At 38.2% G+C, this 21631-nt stretch overlaps 2 protein-coding genes across 2 annotated transcripts in view; both read right to left on the minus strand.

The window, feature by feature from the left end:
- myo1d (myosin 1D) overlaps window positions 1–16161 on the minus strand; it is a 63667-nt gene extending 47506 nt beyond the window's left edge. The window contains exons 1-5 of the mRNA XM_026914807.3: window positions 15588–16161; window positions 4409–4617; window positions 3546–3639; window positions 1951–2116; window positions 34–87 (exon numbers count right to left, since the gene is read on the minus strand). Of these exons, the coding sequence (XP_026770608.1) occupies window positions 34–87; window positions 1951–2116; window positions 3546–3639; window positions 4409–4617; window positions 15588–15682 (618 nt within the window). The 5' untranslated portion in view covers window positions 15683–16161. The remainder of the gene's footprint in view (window positions 1–33; window positions 88–1950; window positions 2117–3545; window positions 3640–4408; window positions 4618–15587) is intronic.
- Window positions 16162–16431: 270 nt separating this feature from the next.
- LOC113527562 (uncharacterized) lies at window positions 16432–20129 on the minus strand. Its single transcript, XM_034309181.2, has 8 exons — window positions 19993–20129; window positions 19148–19222; window positions 18863–18928; window positions 18715–18777; window positions 18549–18618; window positions 17782–18213; window positions 17569–17664; window positions 16432–17394 (listed from the first exon to the last, which is right to left on the minus strand). Exons 2-8 carry the CDS (start codon window positions 19220–19222, stop codon window positions 16991–16993), a joined length of 1206 nt encoding a protein of 401 aa, XP_034165072.1. The 5' UTR covers window positions 19993–20129; the 3' UTR covers window positions 16432–16990.
- Window positions 20130–21631: the final 1502 nt, after the last annotated feature.

Consider the following 21631-nt stretch of genomic DNA (forward strand, 5'->3'; position numbering starts at 1 on the left):
CTATTACCATTTTTTACCCAGCTCCTGACTCACCTGGTAGAAGGAGTGAAAACTTCTCTCTCCATCTTGCTGGAAGATCACTCTAGACTGAAGAGGCAGAAGGTTTGACTGACATGAAATATAGTTCAAAAGTAGATTACCCGTAGATATAGATAATGTTTAAAGTAATTGATCTTAATAAAAGCTGGTTATTTTAAATATCACCTTATACCATTAGGATAAACAAAAAAAAACATTGATTTCTTAGGTTCTTAAGGTTTCTTTTGTTTTATGTCACATTTAAGTAGCTCATGATTGAGTTTCATGATCAGGTGTCCCAGACAGTTAAGCACTGAGGTTGAAGGCAGGTGTGAAAGATACGGCAAACATATATTTATACTTGAAGATAGATCATATGAAATTGTGACGTGAAATTTCAGTTTGCAATCAAAGTGGCAACAAAACAAAAAGTGAAATCACATTATTAAAAAAGTCCAGAGATTATTTTTTAACCAGGAAGGAATACAAAAAACATGTCTAACCAGTGCAGTTAATTCAGGACTTCTGGTTTCACAGTAACATGACAAGCTGTGTTTTTAACTTCAAGAAATATTAACTGCAATTATTAACTAACTCGAGAGTAATCATTTAAGTGGATTTAAAATTTTATTGGTCCTACTGCATATCCATCCACTTGCTATATCCTTGTTGATACAAAATTATGAAATGTCTGTCAGAATGTTAGCTTAGCTATTTTCAAACCTCTCCCCTCCTCAAAGGTAAATGTAATCACCATCCAATACAATAATATGTTCGTCAAATTCTACTGCTAGTACACCTAGTTTGGTTAATCAGTGACTAACTAAATTAAATCAGATGTGCTGGTGCCAGAATTCACCAAACGTGGGGAAAAGCTTGAGTGCCTTGAGGAAAATTTTGGAAAACAAATACAAGTTCTTTCGACCTGATCACCTTTTTTGGAAAATGCTAAATATTACTTCCATTGCATTACTGTACAGCTGCATTTATTCTAATGTTATATAGAATTCTATAAATGAACACATGGTTGAAGCAATTTATCTGGGCAGTAAATATATTTTCTAAAGAATTTTGCACAGTACTTCACAGAAAAATTTCATAAACAAACATACAGTTTAATATTAGAATATAAAACACACATACATACACTCTTTGGCCACTTACATAGAAACATTATACACATGCTCATTCATGCAATTATCCAATCAGCCAATCATGTTGCAGTGCACAGAATCATGCAGATACAGGCCAAGCATCAAACATCAGAATGGAGAAAAATGTGATCTCAGTGACTTTATCTGTGGCGTGGTTGTTTTTGTCAGATGGGCTGGTTTGAGTATTTCAGAAACTTCTGATCTTCGAGCTGACAGGAGGGCTACGGTAACTGAAATAACCACTCTTTACAGCAGTGCTAAGCTGAAAAGCATCTCAGAATGCATAACACATCACACGTTGAAGCAAACGGGCTACAACAGCACATCGGTTCAACTCCTGTCAGCCAAAAGCAGGAATCTGAGTCTACAGTGGGCACAGACTCACCAGTTCTGGACAGTTGAAGATTGGCAAAATATCACCTGGTCTTTTTGCAATCTTCATCTGTCCATTTACAGTGAGCCTGTGCCCACTGTAGCCTCAGATTCCTGCTCTTGGCTGACAGGAGTGGAACCCAGTGTGGTCCGCTCCTGTCTCCTGTTTTTCCCCCATTCTGCCGTTTGATGTAAACATTAGCTGAAGCGCTTGACCTGTATTTGCGTGATTTTATGCACTGCACTGCTGCCCCATGATAGGATAATTTCATGAGTGAGCAGGGGTACCGGTGTTCTTATTAAAATGACCAGTTAGTGTATAACTGCATATTATAGGGACCAAATGTAACAACATTCTAAGCTGGTGCTTTGTCTTTTCTACTTCAATGTTTGCAACATTTCCTACCTTCTCTAGCAGGTAATTACTGATATGGCCACCAATAGGGTCTCCTTTAAAGTCAAAGTTGATATCCATGTATTTTCCAAAGCGGCTAGAATTATCGTTGCGGTTGGTCTTGGCATTTCCAAAAGCCTCCAGGACACAGTTGGATTTCAGCAGCATGTTTTTCACTCTGCAAAAACACACACTGTTAACATTTCTGAAGTTTTTATTGGCCCCTTGTGGATCAGTTAACCACTCACTGGGCCGCAGTTATTTCAGTATGGGCTAAAAGATCTGTTGGCTACTGAAATACATCCTAGTCTCAGCCACTATGGGCAGGTACACATGTGTCCATGACCATACAGGCCTGAAATATCACCACCATGGTCAAGTGTTGTTCCCAATCATGGTGCACAATAGAAATGAGTACAGTGAGTGCTGTTCAGGGTGGAAAGTGTACTATGCTATGCTTCATGGGTCAAACCACAGTCTGCACATCACTGCTATGACCTATACAAACCCCAGCCTGAAACACCCACAGGAAAACGTCCACCAGGAAATTTCCACTAAGGCCTGGGTGAATCCTGTGTCAGCAGATTTTAATATTAGTGTAAGAGCAATGCTCATGTTCCAGACTTAAACTCTGGCCTGTTTTTTAAAAAACTGACTTTTGGACCACAAGGCTAATGATAACATCACCAGAGTGGGCCATAAACATAAACTGGATTACAGGTGGTTTAACTGACGCCTTTATTCGCAGTCAGAGTTACAGATAATAACGGCAAAGTTGTCAAACTATTCATGTGCCCAATCCACCATTCCTCTACTGTACAGAAACTCAGATTTAAATTATACAGTTGAGTAAAACTAGTGCTTAGTGCAGCATTTTGCCACTTTTTTCAGCCCAGGCCTATTTTCACTCTGTTCTATATTTCACTTCCATTGCAATCATCCCTTTTTAAGCCAAAGCTAATGTATTATTTACTTCTGAGCTTGAGTAACATTTCTCAATTCAAAAGCTTCAATCTGAGACTAATCCTGCTCTAAAACAGCTAAGCAGTGCTTACATTATGAATTATGCTTGTGAATTATGAAGCCAACAAGTTAACACTTTACTATAAGGTCAACAAATAAATAGATATTTAATACTTAATTAATGCTTTCACAATTGGTGGATTAAGACATGCACTAATCCTTATCACATCAGGAAATAATGAAGTGTATACATTAACCGAGTCATATATGAGTAGCCATAATAATCGTAATAGATAAGTAGTAACATCTTTTAGCTCATTCTTTTAATAATCATGATTAATAAAGATCATTTACATTAGGAAGAACAGAATGAGTTAACAAGGTGTTAATTCTTAACTATTACAACAATTAATTTAATGCCTATTCATACGGGACTCAGAGGATGTTCATGTATACACTTTATTATTTCCTGATATGCTACGGATTAGTGCATGTATTAATTCATCAGTATGAAAAGATTAATTAAGTATTAAATATATGTTTATTTATGGACCTTATAGTAAAGTTAGTTGCTATTATTAATGGCTATTATACTGTAGACATGAGACTTGGCAAAAGGAGCAAAAGCATACTTTTTTACTCACCTCTCCACCTCTGCTCTTTGGCTAGGATTTGTAATAGCAGCAATATATTGCATTATATATTTACTGGCTTCTGTTTTTCCGGCTCCACTCTCCCCTGCAAAGTGAGAATCCAGAAAATCCAGATATTTGATTAATAGGCCCTGTGGTATGAGTACACACTTTAATTCACTTATGCATCAGAGGCAAGTGCCCAGCATTCACAGAATATTCAAGTCATGACTCATATGATAAAGCCTAATACTAAGCTGAAACGATCCTGTATCTCCTCTGACCACTAGATGACACTAAATGGCTCAAATATTTTTGCAGTGCAGTCATAATCTGTGGCGAGTCTGAATCACCAGTGTTTTATCAGTGTTTTATATAAGAGTCTGTTCTTTTAAACTGCTCCTTCATATCCCCTGAGCCATGTGTCCCACCTCAGAATAATTTCCCCAACAGAATATAAATATGTACAAAAGAGTCACTGAGTCAGTACTGTGGAATAACCACAAATACTCTGAGTCACATGAAAGGGCCCTTTATAGATGAGTCCAATAATCTGCTATCTGCTCTGTGTACTGTGTTAGATTGTGAGGAACGACTTTCTCTGTTTGGTGAGGAACCATTACCATGCCAGCACTGAGTAATTCTGCTTTAACCACAGATCTAATCACTCCATATCCCGTCATATAAGCCTGAACTGCATTTCCAGGAAAACAGACTAAAAATGCAACACTTTAAAAACTAAGTAGTATCAAGATGACAGGCATGTAAGAAGCAAAATAAGGCAATCTATATTTATTTGATTAATAATTTGTCAATCTGCTACGGGCAATGCCAATAGCTTTATTTTAGTGTTTCACACCGTAAGCGTAGCCAACCTGAGATAACAATGCAGGTGTCTTTATTTCGTCTCTTCATGGCTTTGTAAGCGGCATCTGCTATGGCGAAGAGATGAGGCGGACGCTCGTACAGCTCTCGGCCCTTGTACTGCTCCACCATGTCCCGTCCGTAGATGTTCATGGCACGGTAAGGGTTCACTGATACCACCACCTCGCCAATGTAGCTGTAGATGCGACCCTTTTCAAACCTACAGTAGAGAATAACCTGGTAAGTAACTGGATCTGATTGTTACAGCAAAGGGCAATGTATTCCCACAATTCACGCATTGTATTGTATTGAGGTCGGTGCTTTGTGTAGAAAAAAAGAGAGAGAGAAACAACAAATAATGCATTCATATTTACACACACTGAAAACAAAAAGCCACAAAACAGAGTTCAGATTATGTTTTGACAGTGTAGTAACCTATTTATAGTTGAATGAAATGGTCATTGACCACCATACACAGACACACAAATCCTCTGTTAATACAGAACACCATCAAAGAGAATTTGCTGTAATTAATGACACAAATCCCTGACAATTTACTTTATCTATTGCACGCCCTACAGCAATGGTGCATTGTATGTTTGGTGCTACCAGGCAAAATCACACAGCAGGCCACCAGTTTACAGTCCAGCTGTAGAGCATGGAGAGGTAATGGCTGGAAATCTCTCTGTCTAGCTGGAGCAGACTGTTTTGGGCTCAGGCCCCTGGAGAATGAAAGCCTCACTTCCTTCCTCTTCTGAGAAGCCCTGGGTCATGCTCAGAATAAAGCTTTCTTTCTTCTCCACTAGCACCTCTGCCAAGCTCCCTCTGCCCCATCAGGACGTGCAGTGGTTTAAGGCATCACTAGCTCTGTTTATTCAGACATGATGATTGCCTCGCTGCACCTTTACAGAATGTAAATGCTTTAAATGCTGTATTTATGTGAACTTAGGCCATTTTCAGACCTGGTTTGTTTGAGTTTGGGTTTAAAAAAAACCCTTAAGCTGTTACACTGCCGTAGTTTTGTCACTGTACCGATGGAGCGGACATGGGTTTTGAAGTAGACAAAAAGAAATGGTGAAAAGTTTGGTCTTATTAAGTCACACAAAATAAATCACCAATTACATCTCATCTTTTTATTTATATTAATCAAGAATTAAGCTGGGATTTAAGACATAGGGAAACACTTCTTTCTTCTGTGCCCACAATATCATAACAATACCATAGGAACAGTACCATTCAATTTAAATGTTATTATGTGGAGTTCTCAACAACTTAATTTAATTAAATATAATTTGGCAGTGTAACTACATACAATTGCCAGATTTTACATTCTCTGTACATTTACATTACATTTACATTCATGGCATTGGATAGACCCCAGAGGAACTTACATATATCTCATTTATACAGCTGAGCAGTTGAGGCTTAGGCCTTGCTCAAGAGCCCAGCAGTGGCAGCTTGGCAGTGCTGGGATTTGAACTCATGACCTTCCGATCAGTAGTTAATAACATTAAATTGTCTTTTGATTCCTTCACGGAAAGTAAGTAACTTCCAAAGTCAAATGTATACACACAGTAATAGACATTGAAAGCATTCTTTTGTAAAGCAGTGTGAAACTGCATTACATTATATTGTATTATAACATTACAATATTATCATCAATATTATGCCATGCTTTGATTACCACTTCCCAAAATTTAAAATTACCAAACCAAATAATGCAGATGTAAAAGTGCGTCTGGAATGCCAGTATATTTTAATTTGTTTACAGTCTGAATAAGTGAAATGGTCTCTGGATGGTCTCCTATGTCCCCTCATCAAATCCTCCTAAGAGACTGCCTGAACGAGCTTTAAAACATTGGTGGATTAGCTTTAAGAGTTCTCAGTGCTTAACAATACAAATCTTCATAGTCATTCGTAATGTTGAAGCATGAGCTTAGCTAAAGTGCACATAGAAAGGCTTGTGTGTGCTGCTGGAGTAGGGAGGAGCGAGCAGCGGGTCGCGTGGCAGGGCTGTGATGCTGGCACTGTACTGACTGATGGTTGGGAGTTGTTCAGAGGGAGTTAAAGGTTCTTTTGTGTCTGTCTCCTGCTCCATTGTTCTCCTATCAATGCAATGTCTGTGTGTAAGGGGCATAGGTCAGCCCTACACAACAGCCCACCACCAGTCCTATGGCTGAGCATCAGTGTGCCTTTGTGCAATAAGGCTATAGAAAGTATACTGAACATACAGAAAGTGGCCACTCCATGGGAAACTGGGGCACTATAATTATTAAAGTCATCTGTGTTCATTTATCAAACAGGTCATGAATAAATTTAATCATAAATCACTGGCAGCATTTACACAAAACATGTTGAATCCATGAAAATACAAGTAGCTCTGAAAAAATGTTCATATCCTAATAAAGCTCCCGAGTTTACATATAATTACGTGTAACGAGACTCCTTAACTGACAGGCTTCAATTTGTATACCTGGAATGAGTTACTCCAAATTTATATACGGATTACTCTGTCAGGTATAAATATCTTATTTAAATTGAATTACACACAAATTAAATGAAAATTTAAATTTTTAAGTTTTAAAATACTACATTAAGACAATTGATAGCACCCTACAAAAAGGAATAGTTCATCATTGCCTGTGATAATCAACCCATTGCAATGGCTGAGCATTTGCAATGGAAAATTAGCACACTAACATGGAAGTTTAGTCATCATTTTGTCATTTTCATCTCTGTGAGCTTTGCCTTTTATAGAGATTTGTGCTGTCACTAAATGCAAATCAGAAAACATCCACATACAACTTTGCTAAAAGATCGATAAATGAGGTCCAATATATGCAAAACCTGCTAGCAGAGGGCAAATGCAGGGTACTGTTTTTACGACCATGAGCCATTTAATGCTACATTGATTGCTACTCATAAAGCTTAGAAAGTCCCTGTAAGCCTGAAGAACCTCATTAAGCCCTTAATCTAAGATAAAGATCATTATGCAATCACACTATTATGGCACTGTGGGTTCTGTGAGTTAAAAATCAAACTGTCCTGACAATCTATTGGCTTAGGCAATATGCCAGAGACATCCTAGGCATACAGGACATAGAGGATTATAGAACCATTATGTTTAATAATCTAATGTTTATTCTTCTATTCCTCTTTTGGACAGCAGGTTACTGAGTCAAACCTAAAAGAATAGTGGCATTGAACCAACCCTATAAATGACATCCTCACTTACCAACAGCACAACAACAATGAGAGAACTGCACCTGCTTTTATACAAGAGCTGCCATATGTTCCACCAGAGCATCCTGTCCAAAATATGATTGGCTGCCGAAAGATAAATCCTGTGGATAAATCCTGTTGATGCCATGATGTAAAAATAGTCATAATTAATTTCCAAACTCATCACCACTTCCTAGTTTAAGGAAACAGCAGGCCAATGCAGAACCAGCTGTACATGAAATACTGCAAAATGATAAAACACAACACAACTGCTTAATCTCAGAGAGATTTAATATATAATGAAAAAAACAGATTCAGAATAAAATATTAACTAACACCACAGGAATGTTGAAGAATAGAAGCCTTCAGGCAGTGCTGCAGTTTAAGCACCATTTTATATGCTATTTTGTGAATGAAACCAATAATATAACAGAGTATAGCCAGGGAAGGATACGAAATGGCACCAGGGTTTCAAGCTGTGTTTCTTTGAAAAAGTGAAAAAAAGGGGTTATAGTGGTATATCCCCAACCCTCCTCCTGGCCCTGTTTCCCATCAGGCTTTGGAATGGCTGCTCTGGATAGGGATAAAGGTCCACCTTACTTTCGCTCCCAACAGAGCCTGGTGCTGCAGCACTGTGCCTCACACTCGCTCTCCTTCAGACATTATGCATACACACTGATACTCATTCATCCAAACTCGAACTCCAACAATTCAGTGAGCATATACGAAAACGGTTATGAACTCGATATGTTATAAACGAACATGATGTTTCTTTTGTGGAATGTGACAAACACTTCTCCTCCCTAAATTCCATACCATCCATACCATCATAAGCTGTGATATTTGTAACAACCTGGAATGCATTCACAGTGATAAAATACACTCGAGGTATGTGTTTTAATCAGATTTATTTGCTAGTCGATAAAGCTATAGCTTTAACCCTTGTTCACCTAGGACAAGGGGCGAAATCCTCACCGCAGGCCATGTGAGAGCCACTCCATTTTTAGAGTGGAATTACAGGCCAGGCTGAAGATAACTACTGCCTGCAGCCTTGTTTGGGTGGGTCTCTCTTGTGGTTATTTGTCCATCGTTATAAAGGGTGGAGAGCAACCAACATTCCCTGCCATCAGTTAAAACACCAGTAAAAATGGAAGCAGTGGGAAAGTGTGATGTACATGTGTGTGTGACTTCACAACAGTTTAATCCAGGGCATCATGAACACACAAGTTTACCATGTTCAGTGATATTGTCAAATATCAAATCATTGCTTTAAGAATCGAAATCCTATCGTATCATGTGGCCTGAGGTTTACACGCCTAGGTGGAAGTATTTACACAGCAGTGGAAAATAACTATGCAAGCTTAAACTACGACTTAATATAGGACAATATTCTTATAACACATACTATATTGAATATTACAATTCATCATGTCCGTTATAATAATCCAAAAACATGATGCAACGGTGCATTTTTTACACCTCTATCAGAGACAGACAATGATATCCTTTTATCTCAACTGTATCAACAAGGTTATAATGTTTCTCTTATCCACATTTATACCTCAGATGCAATTTACCATCAATAATTCACTATGACCCAGAACCCACAGCTCAGCAAAGTGCATGATGGGTCTGACCTGATAATGAGTCCGTCTCTGTTGTGTAGCCAGATTTATATGACATTTATGCATGCTGCATTAAAAATGAATGATTAGCAGCATTACTGTCCTGTTTTGAAATAACAGAATAATTGTCATAAACAATGAGATGATGCTGTATGTATGCTGAGGTTTGCTAAATGACTGAAACAAATCCACTTTGAATTTCTAAATGATAAATTATCAAAATCCCTATGTACGCTTCAGGCTTTGATACTATAGTGTCTTTCATTAGGTGGTACAGCTCTGTTTTAGATTAAATCCCTTTAAAACATACATATATCCTGAATAAGGCATGATGTGACAGATAAACACTAAGATTATAGCAGAAAAACTATAACCTATAACTAGTCTTTCAAAAACCTTAATTCTCTTCCAACATTTTATGCAGCTTCACTGCATAATCTTTAATTTGACTTTAGACAAGTCTTTTTCTTGGCCTTTGAAATTGATCTCAGTACCAGCCTCCTACACCCACTTTCTGCCACCACCCCTGTTTCTCTGACACATCTGGGAGTTGCATTAGCAGCACTTCTGCCAGGGTAACACCCACTTAGCGCTAAACAGCAGCTCCCTCACTACTGACAGCTACAGCAGAAAAAACTCCCACCACTGACCAACTCAGACAAATCAGTCTCAGTGGTCTGATGAGTCTTATGCCTTCCTGCTGGTCTAGACTCAGTCAGGCACACACACTCCTGTCTTGGTCCTCCAACTTGTCTCCTTTTCAGACACACTGATGTAGACACATCGCAAAAGAGCAGTGGTTGGGTAAAAAATAAAGGGTCTGCATGTAGAGGATGAGCCAAGAGAAGGGAAAAGCAGGTCATCGTTTGAAGTGCAAACTATTTATTTAAGGACTAATAATAAAAATACACAATTGAGTTGATGGTGTGATCCACAAAGTTGAGGATTAAACCTTTATTAATGCTGTATTGATAGTTCAGAAATTTTAGCCTGATGTACCTCTGAGCCAACTATTTGAAATTTGTCACTTTGGCCAGTGCCTTCCTCTGTGGAGCTGAGATCAGAGCTGCTTTTGTTCTCCTGTCTGCCTGACAATGAGGAGAAATGGGACAGGTTTCAGGGATCTGGTTTCAGAAGTGGGTAATAAAGTGACTCAAGCAGATCTGGTGGTAAGGCTGGCCACGGGCCACCTTCTCTTTAGCACACTGGCTTTATCCTGACCCAATGTCAGAGAAAAAAAGTGATGATGGGACAAAAGCCAAAGGGGGGGACAAAAAGATGAGGCCATCCAGCAAACTCAGACATTACTCAGCATGTTATTTCAGGAGAACTCTATGATTTTGATCAGGGTAAAAGAAAAGCTGGGGGAAAAAACAGAAAAGGCACAGAAAGAGAGTGGAAAAGGCAGAGCGAATGAAAGAGAGAAGGAAGCTTAAAAAGGACACTGACTCGTGCTGTACTGTAAATAAATAGCTGAGGAGTGAGGGTAGAGAAGCAAAGCGGTCTTAAAAGTTCTCCCTAAGTCTGAGTCATGCCCAGAATGAGTGCACTCAAACCTGGCTGTCAAACAATTTCACCACTCTGCCAGCAGAGCTCAGTATCAACAGGTAGACGGACAGACACTCCAGAATGATCTAACCCCTGTCCACGTTTGCAACATCTCACATTTACACATCATAATTCCCTATTGCTGAATATGCTCCTAAACCAAAGTAAAGGTTCACTTCTCAACATATAGTCAGTTCAACCACAAGGCCTTAATATCCAGTTCAAATAACATGGGGGGAATAAAGGACTAGAAAAGAATAGCCATAATCTCATACTGCCAGTGGTACATGAATAGATTCTCTAAAAATGGAACAGCCCAGACATTTATTTTTTCTTTTCATAAGACAATTTAAAAAACAAAGATTTGATTATTTCATGTCAATCATGTGTCAGTATAATCACATACTATTCCTCAGAACAAATCTGGAACAATTGAGAAACATGAAAAAGAAAAACAGATACCAAGGGAGTGAGGAATCGGCTGCCACCCTAAAAATAGTGAGACCATAAACACAAAGGAACAAAGAATGAAAGGGAAATATGGGAAAAAGAGAGCATCTCAAACATTACTAGCTCTCTTACTGCCCATCTGCCAAAGCTCATAGTCCACAAATGAGACGTCGGTGTGTCTTAGATCTTATTTTGAGGGGAAATAAAGGCCAAAATGCACCGTCCTGTTTATGTAAGGGCAGTAATGTGTTTCAGATTATTAGGGTTGTATGGAAATTCTTGTGGTGAGACTAACGCTTTTCTTTGCCCGAGAGTGAGAGAAAGGGGCCTGTTTTCGAGAAAAAAAAAACAGCCTCTCATCCAGCCTTTCAGGAAAAGAGAAATATTTTCACCATTACAGAGTAGTCATATTGCTTTTTTTTAACTTGTAGAGTGTAGGAACTGGTTACGGTGAAATACCAAAGAGTTACACACGGGAAAGCGATGGGAAAGAGAGGTAAGGTAGGGGCAGAGTAATCAAAATCACACAAGTGTTGGTGCTAATATCTGCAGTACATCTGTAGCAAAAAATGCCAAAGTTCCTACATAATCATAACTTTTATATGTGTTGATATTTTGTTCAAAGAGCAGGTAACATAATTTCAAAGCTATAGGTGGTGAAAATCCAATCTTCCAAAACTTTCTTTTAAAATGAAAATGTCTTGTTACCATAGATAATTAAGATTTTAGCCATTTTTTTTCCCATACAAGAGTCAGCATTGAACTGGACATTGTGTTCTTTATCTGTCTGTTTTTATTAGCAGGAGGAACAAAGAGTGAGCTATGGGAGATTTGGCCAAGGAAGAAGCCCCCACTATGGGCAGGCATGCCACTGCTCCAGACTCTAGAGAGCAGATAGATCTCTGGGCCAAGGATCTTAATGTGGGAGAGCAAGAGGTGGATCCCCAGGGTTTTAGCAAAGTCTATGGAAAATATTCCTTCAGTGCTGTTCTGGGATATTTAACAAGGAAAAAAAAAAACTCTTTCATATTTGTCTACACAGATAACATTGTGTGCACTTCAACATTAGTTTCCTCCCTTTTAATGGCCATATTTTGCTTCGCCATTCATATTCATGTAGAAAGAGGAAGGAGAACCTTTATCTTTGTGTCAAGCCTAGTTCATTGCACCTGAGCTTTAAGGAGACTTTGATCCGTGCGCCTGCTCTACAGAGACGGAATCAGGTTGCCATGTGTCACAGCTGGGATCCATGCAGCAAGAGTCTGCTGTTAAGGCAACAAGTGAATGGTTACGCCCCTGAAATGGGAGAGTTGCAGTGCCTATTTGTCCTATAGTTTCATAGTTGCATAGAAATTAAATAGTTTAGATCTCTGACAACCAGCTGATCAGGTTCTAGTGGCATTCCAGTCCTGAATGAGCACCACAGTGACTGCTTGTGTTCATTTGATACAGATTGAGATTCCACCTTTCGCTGCCTCAGACACCACATTCTCCATTAGTTATGGACAAAGGACTTTCAACAAGGATCAGGCACACAGGAACCAGATCAGATTGCAGACTAATGTTTTCTTCTTTCACAGTGTGCTATATTGATGATTCTTCCAGTCCTGTTGTAAACTACATGTGTGAGGGTGCTGAGCCAACTATTATCTGTTAAATGTGTGCTAATCTTTAAAGATTAGCAGTTAGGCTTTATATACAAAAATTGCAAATAAGCAATAGACAATGACTAGAAAATTTCCAAATATCGTGACAGTGTATTCTTGGGATAAAGGATTAATTGTGGATCATTGTTAACATGCTTTTAAAGTTCCTACATTCTAACAGAAGAAAGGACAAATGCAATTTCTAACCTGGGACCAACAAACCTAAGAACCAGATTTTTCATTATATTATTATCAGTTTAGGCTTGATTTTGTTTACAGAGTGCCTCAGGATGTGTGTGAGACAAAGAGGTAGCAGGAGAGGATTAAGTCATACTGTTGATATGGCATAGTGGTTATCAGCTATTTCATCTGTACTATCAGTGGCGCTGCCGGGAAAAATTCAGAAAATGTCCCAGGCAGCCCTCAGAATTGTTTTTGGAAATGTGCAGAAGTTTCCCAAGATCCTCAAGGCAGACAAAACACTGCCATATAAAGGCAGGCAGTGAGGGCACGTGAACTGCGCAGTGCTCAAGAGGTACCCAAACGACGTTCAACATGTGGGATTCATGTAAACACTTAAAATATAAAACACCATATAGTACTGTACTGACGTTTGTTTAGCTTACACGTTCCACTTTGTGGAGCGTAAGTGGTCTCTGACAGCTGAGTGGGGGATTCAATCATGTATGTTAAACTCCCCAAGAAGGAGATTTTCTCATAAAATGCCCCCCTTCCTTAATCCTAAGAAAAGGCTTTAATCCCAACTGTTATATATTTAGTCTCTTGTTTTATATGGAATAGCTGCTATTAAAAGGCTGACTGATCTTTATAAACACAGCTAATAGAATATGCATAATAAAAGATAAGAAATATAAGAGGAATCACCTATAATGCTTTCTCCTCAGCAATTTGTAAAGTATCACAGTCCTAAATAAAAGTCAAGCCTTAAAGCTGCTGCATAAATTTTCTAACTCGAATGACTAAAGTGCCCCTTCATCATTTTTTACGCATCCCCCTGCTATATCTGCTGTACAGCGAGCTCCAGACACACACATGTGGAGCAGGGGAAGTAGCAGGAAGCATGCCTGGTCACACCCTCTGCAAATAACAAAGTGCACACGCCATCTCCGGCTTGCAGAAAATCAAACACTCTCAGCCCTGAAGTCTGAAGTAGCTCTGAAGTAGCTAGAAGAACAAGGACACTATATAACCCTGCTGTCAGTGCAATCAAACTTTATAAATGGTTCACAAAACAAACACTACCAAAACTAGATGCCATGATATTAGAGTTAATAATCTCTCAAACGATATCAGTATCATGCACTGAGCTACAATGTAATGCAAGTGAACATATAGAAACTAATTAACATGTATATTTTTCATTATCAGTACTATAATAAAACTGCTGAGCTTTGAAAAATAACACTGTAGTTATAGTGAGGTTAACAGAGAGTTGGAGATGGGAGGAGAATTTCCATGATTCACACCCTCCAACCCAAACACTGCACCCAGCCTGAACAGGTGCAGTCAGTGGTTAATGCAATCACTGTGCATGATGCATAGAAAAACATGGCAAATATGTTTATAAAAGAAGGCAGTAAAAACCTCTGTAGTTTATCCTGTGCATGATGAGTGAACTTGCTTTGTACAACACAGTGCCTAAAATACAGACTTAAGTGTTTTGTGCTCAGGTGTACCATGCCATACCATGGTTTTTGATTATAACAGGTATTACGGTGATAAAATTTCAAGTTAAAAGTGGTTACAGAATACAAACTCAGTGGAATCGAAGTTGGACCTTCTATTAACAGCATGGATAAATAACACATTTTCTCCTTTCTCTAGACTGATCATTGTAAACTGCCACCAAAGATTACAATCTTAATCTTGTATTGTACTCAGAAAGTACAATCTTCCACTAATCCAGTAAAGTTAAGCAACTCCACTTACTTGAATACATGTCAAATTTATATATCTAATAGTTTAAAAAAGTTAAAGTGACATGATTTGTACAGAAAACTTATTTAATCTTAAAACACAAGTTCGATCACCTTGACTTACTCCTACTAGACATTTTAATGACTTGGATGAGTTGAAAACTTATACAGATGTTGTCTGTGGATGTGACATTAACATGTAACTTTGTGGGACATTATTCTTTGTTAAAGTGTTTAATAGTAACCAACAGTCATATCAATATCTATACTAAGTGCATATATATATATATATATATATATATATATATATATAGATAGATAGATAGATAGATAGATAGATAGATATAGGCTATATATATACACACATACATACATAGAGAGAGAGAGAGAGAGAGAGAAAGTATAGGTATAAAGACAAACTGAGCTTTTTGCAATTAAGTAAATCAGAAACTTATACATAAGTATCAAACTGAATGAACCAGCTGAGAAACAGTTTGACAGCCAAAAAACATGAAACCGAATGCTTTACCAGAGAGAGAGAGAGAGAGAGAGAGAGAGAGAGAGAGAGAATTTAAATTGTCAATATTATTTGTAAAACATGGTAAAAACCGGTTACCCACAGGAAACTTAATAGCCATGCTTCAGTGTTTTGAAGGTAAACATAGACTGTGAGGATACAGAATAACACTGGCAGTGTGTGTGTGTGTGTGTGTGTGTGTGTGTAGCCCTGTGAAGGTGAAAGACTGTCCTGCTTCTGCTTACCTGAGTTTAAGGTTGGCCAGAAACTCTTCCAAAGACACATTGTCCAGAAGAACAAAATCCGCCTTTCCAAACTCCAAACTTTCGTGTTCGGCCATAATGCGCTTTGTTTTAATTAAAACAAACAAACAAACAGAAAAATACCCACGACAACTCTTCAGCAACAAACTTCAGCCGAAACGCTGGAGCAGTTGAACGCAGCACAGTGAGCTCAGCTTATACAAGGGACAATGCGAGGGAAGAAGAATTATAATTCATTATCTGTTCGCAAGTCTTATGTGTGAAATTCATTTACTTTTCACACGTCTCCTTAAAATTAAAAGAAGAAAAGACACTGTTCTGGTTATTTCCTGTTTCCCGAAGTCCAGCGTAAACCGCGGTTTGTCCTTTAGATCATTTTGGGCGACTTGTTGCCTCTGAGTGCTGTTTGTGTTGCCCCTGTTAAAGTGAATGCAGCTCCATGTCTGTGTGTGAAATTCCCTCAGCTCTTCTGTGACACACACACACACACACACACACACACACTTTCTGAGCTGACACCGTAAGAGCTGCTCCTCCTCTTCAAGGGCCAGACCTAAACCTCGCAGCGTGTGTGTGTGTGTGTGTGTGTGAGCTCCACATGGCCGTGGCACTGACTTCAGAGGTGAATCGCCAAAATAATAACAGGAGTAATCACAGGATTTTAGCCATGTAAGGCAATCATGGTGTATTTGTTTAAAACACATAGCATGGTCTAGCTGTCTTTCAAAACCTTTTTTTTTTTTTTTTTTTTTTTTAAATCTGATAGGGAAGTGCAAAGATCATTCACTTGGTGGAGTTTGGCATTACCTGAGTAACCCCTTAAGCATGAATGTTACAGGGAATTTTATTTATCACACCTTCAATAACCACACAAGATACAAGAACATGACTAAATTTAATGCAGGTTCCCTGACAGATGTGTGTTGAATTACCTGTGGCTGAGGGGCCATCTTGTGTATGGTCAGACTATTAAACACAGAAGTAACTTTACTGCCCCACTATGTTCATAACAAGGAATCACAGTCATACAATGCAACCAGTTACCTCCACACAATAGTAGGCATATTAGACTTAAAAAATAAAATAAAAAAAAGTAAAAAGCAGGAAATTTTTCAGCTGTGAAAGTAATTCATTAATATCAGGAAAGAGTTACTAAAAAATTAGGCAGGAACAAAAATAAAACAAAGCAAAAAAAAATCAAGCATGATAAACAGTAACATGCAAGTTTTAAAAAAAGCATGTAAACACACACAAAACCATTAGGCCAAATTTAAATGACATGTCATTTTCTAGGCCCTGACTGACAGCTGTACACAGTATTAAGATAATCTTCATTATAAAACATTAAAGATGAACACATTTAGGTGGTAGCTAAATCTCTTTCTTCATGTTTGTGCTAAAAGCAGTGAACCCCCAAATACAATGGTGTTGGATGCAGAGTTAGCATAGGAGTTGCCACAGTTATGGGTCACGTATACTAAGGCACCTTTGCGCAGAGTGGTCATGTATGTTGAAAGAGCTCCTACTGTGTTTGAGACGCTGACATGAGTGTGAGACACTGAAACCCAATAGCCATTCACGACGAGCCACAGGTCAGTCTTACGCCCAGTCCTCGCAGCCTGAGTGGAGAAGAAGAACTGATAGATGCCCTTGACTGGAGCCGTGAACACACCCGTGAGCCTGTTGAAGGCCCCGCCCACGTTCACATACACCTTACTGTACCGGATTTGGTTCACTTTGCCAGACAGTGAGCCAGGGTAGGCAGCGAAGAAGTGCACTTTGGCTTTCACTGTAAGAGAAAGAAAAATGTTGCAATGATGGTACAAAAAAAATATAATCCCTCTATCTATATTTAGCTGATCTAATTCAATAGAATTAAGTTTGTCTCTAACTTTAGCTTAATTCTAACACACAAATTCAGTAGATGTAAATGTGTAAAGGTGGAGAAAATATTTATACTTGCCTCTTCTTTTTGTTTTCTTACAAAACCACCTGATCTTGTCTTTGCTGGTACAAATTTCATTTTTCTTACATTTCCCACAGACAAGAGTGTTAACATCTGAAATGAGGTTTACACAAAAAACGTTTGAACGCAATAATGAATTTGATTTCTCAAATGTTTAATCACATTTAGCAAGTTGGGTTTGAATTGAGGAAATCACATTTGAGTTTTCACCTGCACAGTAGGCCAGATGACAGGCCAGTGGCTGGACAAACTTGTAGACATAGTAATTGCCCTGGCATGCTTTCACTTGGATGGGAGGGGATTGGAAGGCGCAGCAGTTATTGTTCCAATGGCCGCAAATTTTACGTGTGACAATTCCATCACGTTTGCGTGGGTGACCACCTACTAACCACAGCGGGGCATGTGTGCCACATCTTTCCCTCTTCACGCACAGCTCAGGCATTTGGATGCTTTTTCCCCTGTAAAACAGGCGATACCAGCCATTCCACTTCACATTGCGATCACAGGAAACTTGCCTGGTGCTGTAGTTGGTGGCTCTCCAGTCCTGGTTGAGTGACTTGTAGCTGTAACAGGGGTTGAGGCCTTCATCATTGACATCACCCTCCTCCTCTTGGGAAAAGGAGTACAGCATAGAGGTGCTGCCTGGTCAAGACAGCAGGTAAGAAAACTATCAGATAATATTCACTGATTCATGTAATTTTTATCCTCTTGTATATTTCAGTATCATATCATGTTTACTAGGAAGACAATAAAACAGCCTTATGTGTTTTTATGTAGTGAAGTGAAGTGACGTGTGGCCAGGTATGGTGACCCATACTCAGAATTTGCGCTCTGCATTTAACCCATCCAAGTGCACACACAGTAGTGAACACACACATACTGTGAACACACACCCTGAGCAGTGGGCAGCCTTTTTTGCTGCGGCGCCTGGGGAGCAGTTTGGGGGTATATGTATATGAGATTAAAGATATACTGACCTTTTTCCAGGGAAGTCACATTCACCTCCTTATATGTGTCTGCTTGCATTTGTGTACAGTGCATCACCGCCTACACAAATATGTACATATTTGATTCAAATCCATCATATTTTATCAATATGTTTACTTTTACACCATGACGTTATGAATTTTATACTGCTCTTACCTGCGTCATGTCTTCTTGTTTCTGTTTCATCAAACTTTGGTCATGTCTCAGGGCTTCTATTTCCTGAAAAATTCAGAGGATTTTATTGTAAAATCTATGGGATGATGTGTTAGTTACCAGAAAACACCGTTGTGTGGTCCTTCTCTACCTTATACATTAAAGCGAGTTGTTCCCGAAAAGCATGGTCTCCCTTGCTCCACATTTTCAGTGCATACTAAAACACAATGTTATCACAATTATTCAAAGATAAATAATTATTAAGTTATTTAATAAATATTATTAATTATTAAATAATTAATTAATTATTAAGTAGGTCTGGATAATATTTTGGAACAATGTACAGAAAAAAAATATTATAGAACAAGCCATATTAGCTTTACAAAACATTTTTAAAATCAGAATATAATAGTTTTTATGTTTAATTCATGCTTACTGATCCTTCCGTTTGCTTTGTACTGGCCACACAGACCAACAGCACTGACAGCATCTGAATGCTTGAGACCCCCATCTGCATGTGACAAATTCTTAAATAAGTAACAAGTATGATATCACTTGTAAAACAATATAAACACAATATATCTACACAACTGTACAAAAGTTTTAGGCACATGCAAAGAAATGCTGTAGATGCAAAGATGCCTTCAAAAATAACTAAATTAATATGTTTCTATTTTAAAGAAAATACTATAAAGAGCAGTAAACAGTAATAAATGAAACAAAGTCAACATTTGCTGTGATGACCCTTTGCTTTAAAAAAAAAATTAGTAGTCTCAGGTACAATTTGTGTAGTTTTATAAGGAAATGAGCTGTAAGTTTTACTGAGCATCCTGCAGAACCAGCTACAGTTCTTCTGGAGACTTTGTCACACTTGCTTCTTATTTTTGCAGCCCAGTAGCCTTCATTATGTTTTTTTGTCAAAAAAGTGGTCTCTTACATAATATTCTGCTTTCTTTACTGACAAACATTTTTCTGTAACATTTAATTTTGTGCTGGAAAACTAATCTTTGGAAATCTAAAATGTTTTCGTACTGAATCAATAATGTAGAAGTCATAAACTAAAAATCTATAACAAAGTTTGTACTAAAAAAAATAGGGTGCCTAAGACTTTAGCATTACTGCGCAAATATGTGTATGCAATTTAGTTATTGGTTATTGCTACACAATTCTAAAAATGCATAGGGCATTCATTCTTCTATTATTATTATTATTATTATTATTATTATTATTATTATTATTATTATTATTATTACTACTACTACTACACAGCTTGCTTCTTACCTCGTCATGCAAGAAGAGATCACAGACAGTGACCCTAAACTCTGTGTACTGACTATATATCTCACTAGAGCATGGTGAGCTGCAGCAGGCAAAAGGAAGTTAAGCTTTCATAAAAAGGAAGTTAGGCTTTCACACCAGTGTCTGTTCTTACACTTCATATGGAAGATGCTAACATGCATATGAAAACTTTCTATGGTCAGATACTGCTGATGAGATCAGCAAAAAAAAAAAAAAATCAACTGGAAGAAAGTTTCCCCCACTCCTCAATGCAGAATTCTTTCAGCTGTGTGATGTTTGAGGGGTTTCTTGCATGCACAGTCCGTTTCAAATCACCCCACAGGATCTCAATAGGATTTAGATCTGGACTTTGACTTGGCCATTCCAGAACTCTCCATTTTTCACTTTTCAGCCAGTCCTTGGTGGATTTACTGGTATGTTTTGGGTCATTGTCATGTTGCAAGGTCCAGTTCCGCTTCAACCATCTTTTTTTTTTACAGATGGTCTCAGATGTTCCTCAAGCAGCTTCTGATACAATGTAGAATTCACAGTGGATTCTATGATGGTGAGCTGGCCAGGTCCTGCTGCAGCAAAGCATCCCCAAACCATAACACTTCTACCTCCATGTTTCACAGTGGGTATGAGGTTCTTTTGCTGAAATGCTGTATTTGGTTTACACCAAACATGCCCTCTGTTATGGTGTCCAAATAATTCAATTTTAAACTCATCTGTCCAAAGCACATTATTCCAGAAGTCTTGGTCTTTGTCTGTGTGTTCTTTGGCAAACCTCAGTCTTGCCCTCATGTTTTTCTTAGACAGCAATGGTTTCCTCCTTGCACACCTCCCATGATAATTAAAGTTGTGCAGTCTCTTGCTGATTGTAGATTCATGCACTTTGACATCAACTGTAACAAGAGCTTGCTGTAGGTCCCGTGATGATATTTTAGGGTTTTTCAAGACTTCTTTAAGCATCTTGCAGTCTGCTCTTGGGATGAATTTGCTTGGATGGCCTGACCTGGCTATGTTGGCAGTTGTTTTAAATGTTCTCCACTTGTAAATGATTTTACAGACAGTGGAATGGCTGATTACAAATTCTTTTGATATCTTTTTATATCCCTTACCAGACTCATAAGCATCAACAATCTTCTTTCTGAAGGCCCCAGAGAAGTCTTTGGATCTCACCATGGTGATACCTCTCACTTCAACAATTAAGAGCAAACCAAACTAAATGTCTGAGGTTTAAATAAGGCAAGCCTCCTTCATAATGCTCTGTAATGATGTTCTAATAATTTGCACCTGATGTGATACACCTGTAGGTAATTTTAGCCATTTTAATTACAAATAAATGTGGGGGCGTCCTTACTTTTTCCTCACAAGAAATTTAATTTTTTTAAATTACGTTTTACATAACATTTTAAACACACTTTTCTTTGGTTTTATTTGTTTAGTTATATTACTTGAATCTCCCAATATTGTTAAAATGAAGATCAAATGTCCATATGTTTAACTATATTAAAAAAAACACAGGCTTTCATGGGGTGTACTAATTTTTTCACATGACTGTATATGTATATAATAAATCCAGAAACTTTCCAACTATGGTAGGTCTGTGTTATATATCAGGGGTCAATCTTCAGTCTTA

This window comes from Pangasianodon hypophthalmus, chromosome 12, assembly GCF_027358585.1.
Source record: "Pangasianodon hypophthalmus isolate fPanHyp1 chromosome 12, fPanHyp1.pri, whole genome shotgun sequence".
Lineage (NCBI taxonomy): Eukaryota > Metazoa > Chordata > Actinopteri > Siluriformes > Pangasiidae > Pangasianodon > Pangasianodon hypophthalmus.

Coding starts and splice junctions, on each gene's coding strand:
- LOC113527562 (XM_034309181.2), bottom strand. CDS start 19,222: ATGGGGGTCTCAAGCATTCAGATGCTGTCAGTGCTGTTGGTCTGTGTG. Junction 18,778..18,862: donor AACTCGCTTTAATGTATAAG/GTAGAGAAGGAC, acceptor TGAATTTTTCAG/GAAATAGAAGCCCTGAGACA. Junction 17,665..17,781: donor TCATCTGGCCTACTGTGCAG/GTGAAAACTCAA, acceptor ACCTCATTTCAG/ATGTTAACACTCTTGTCTGT.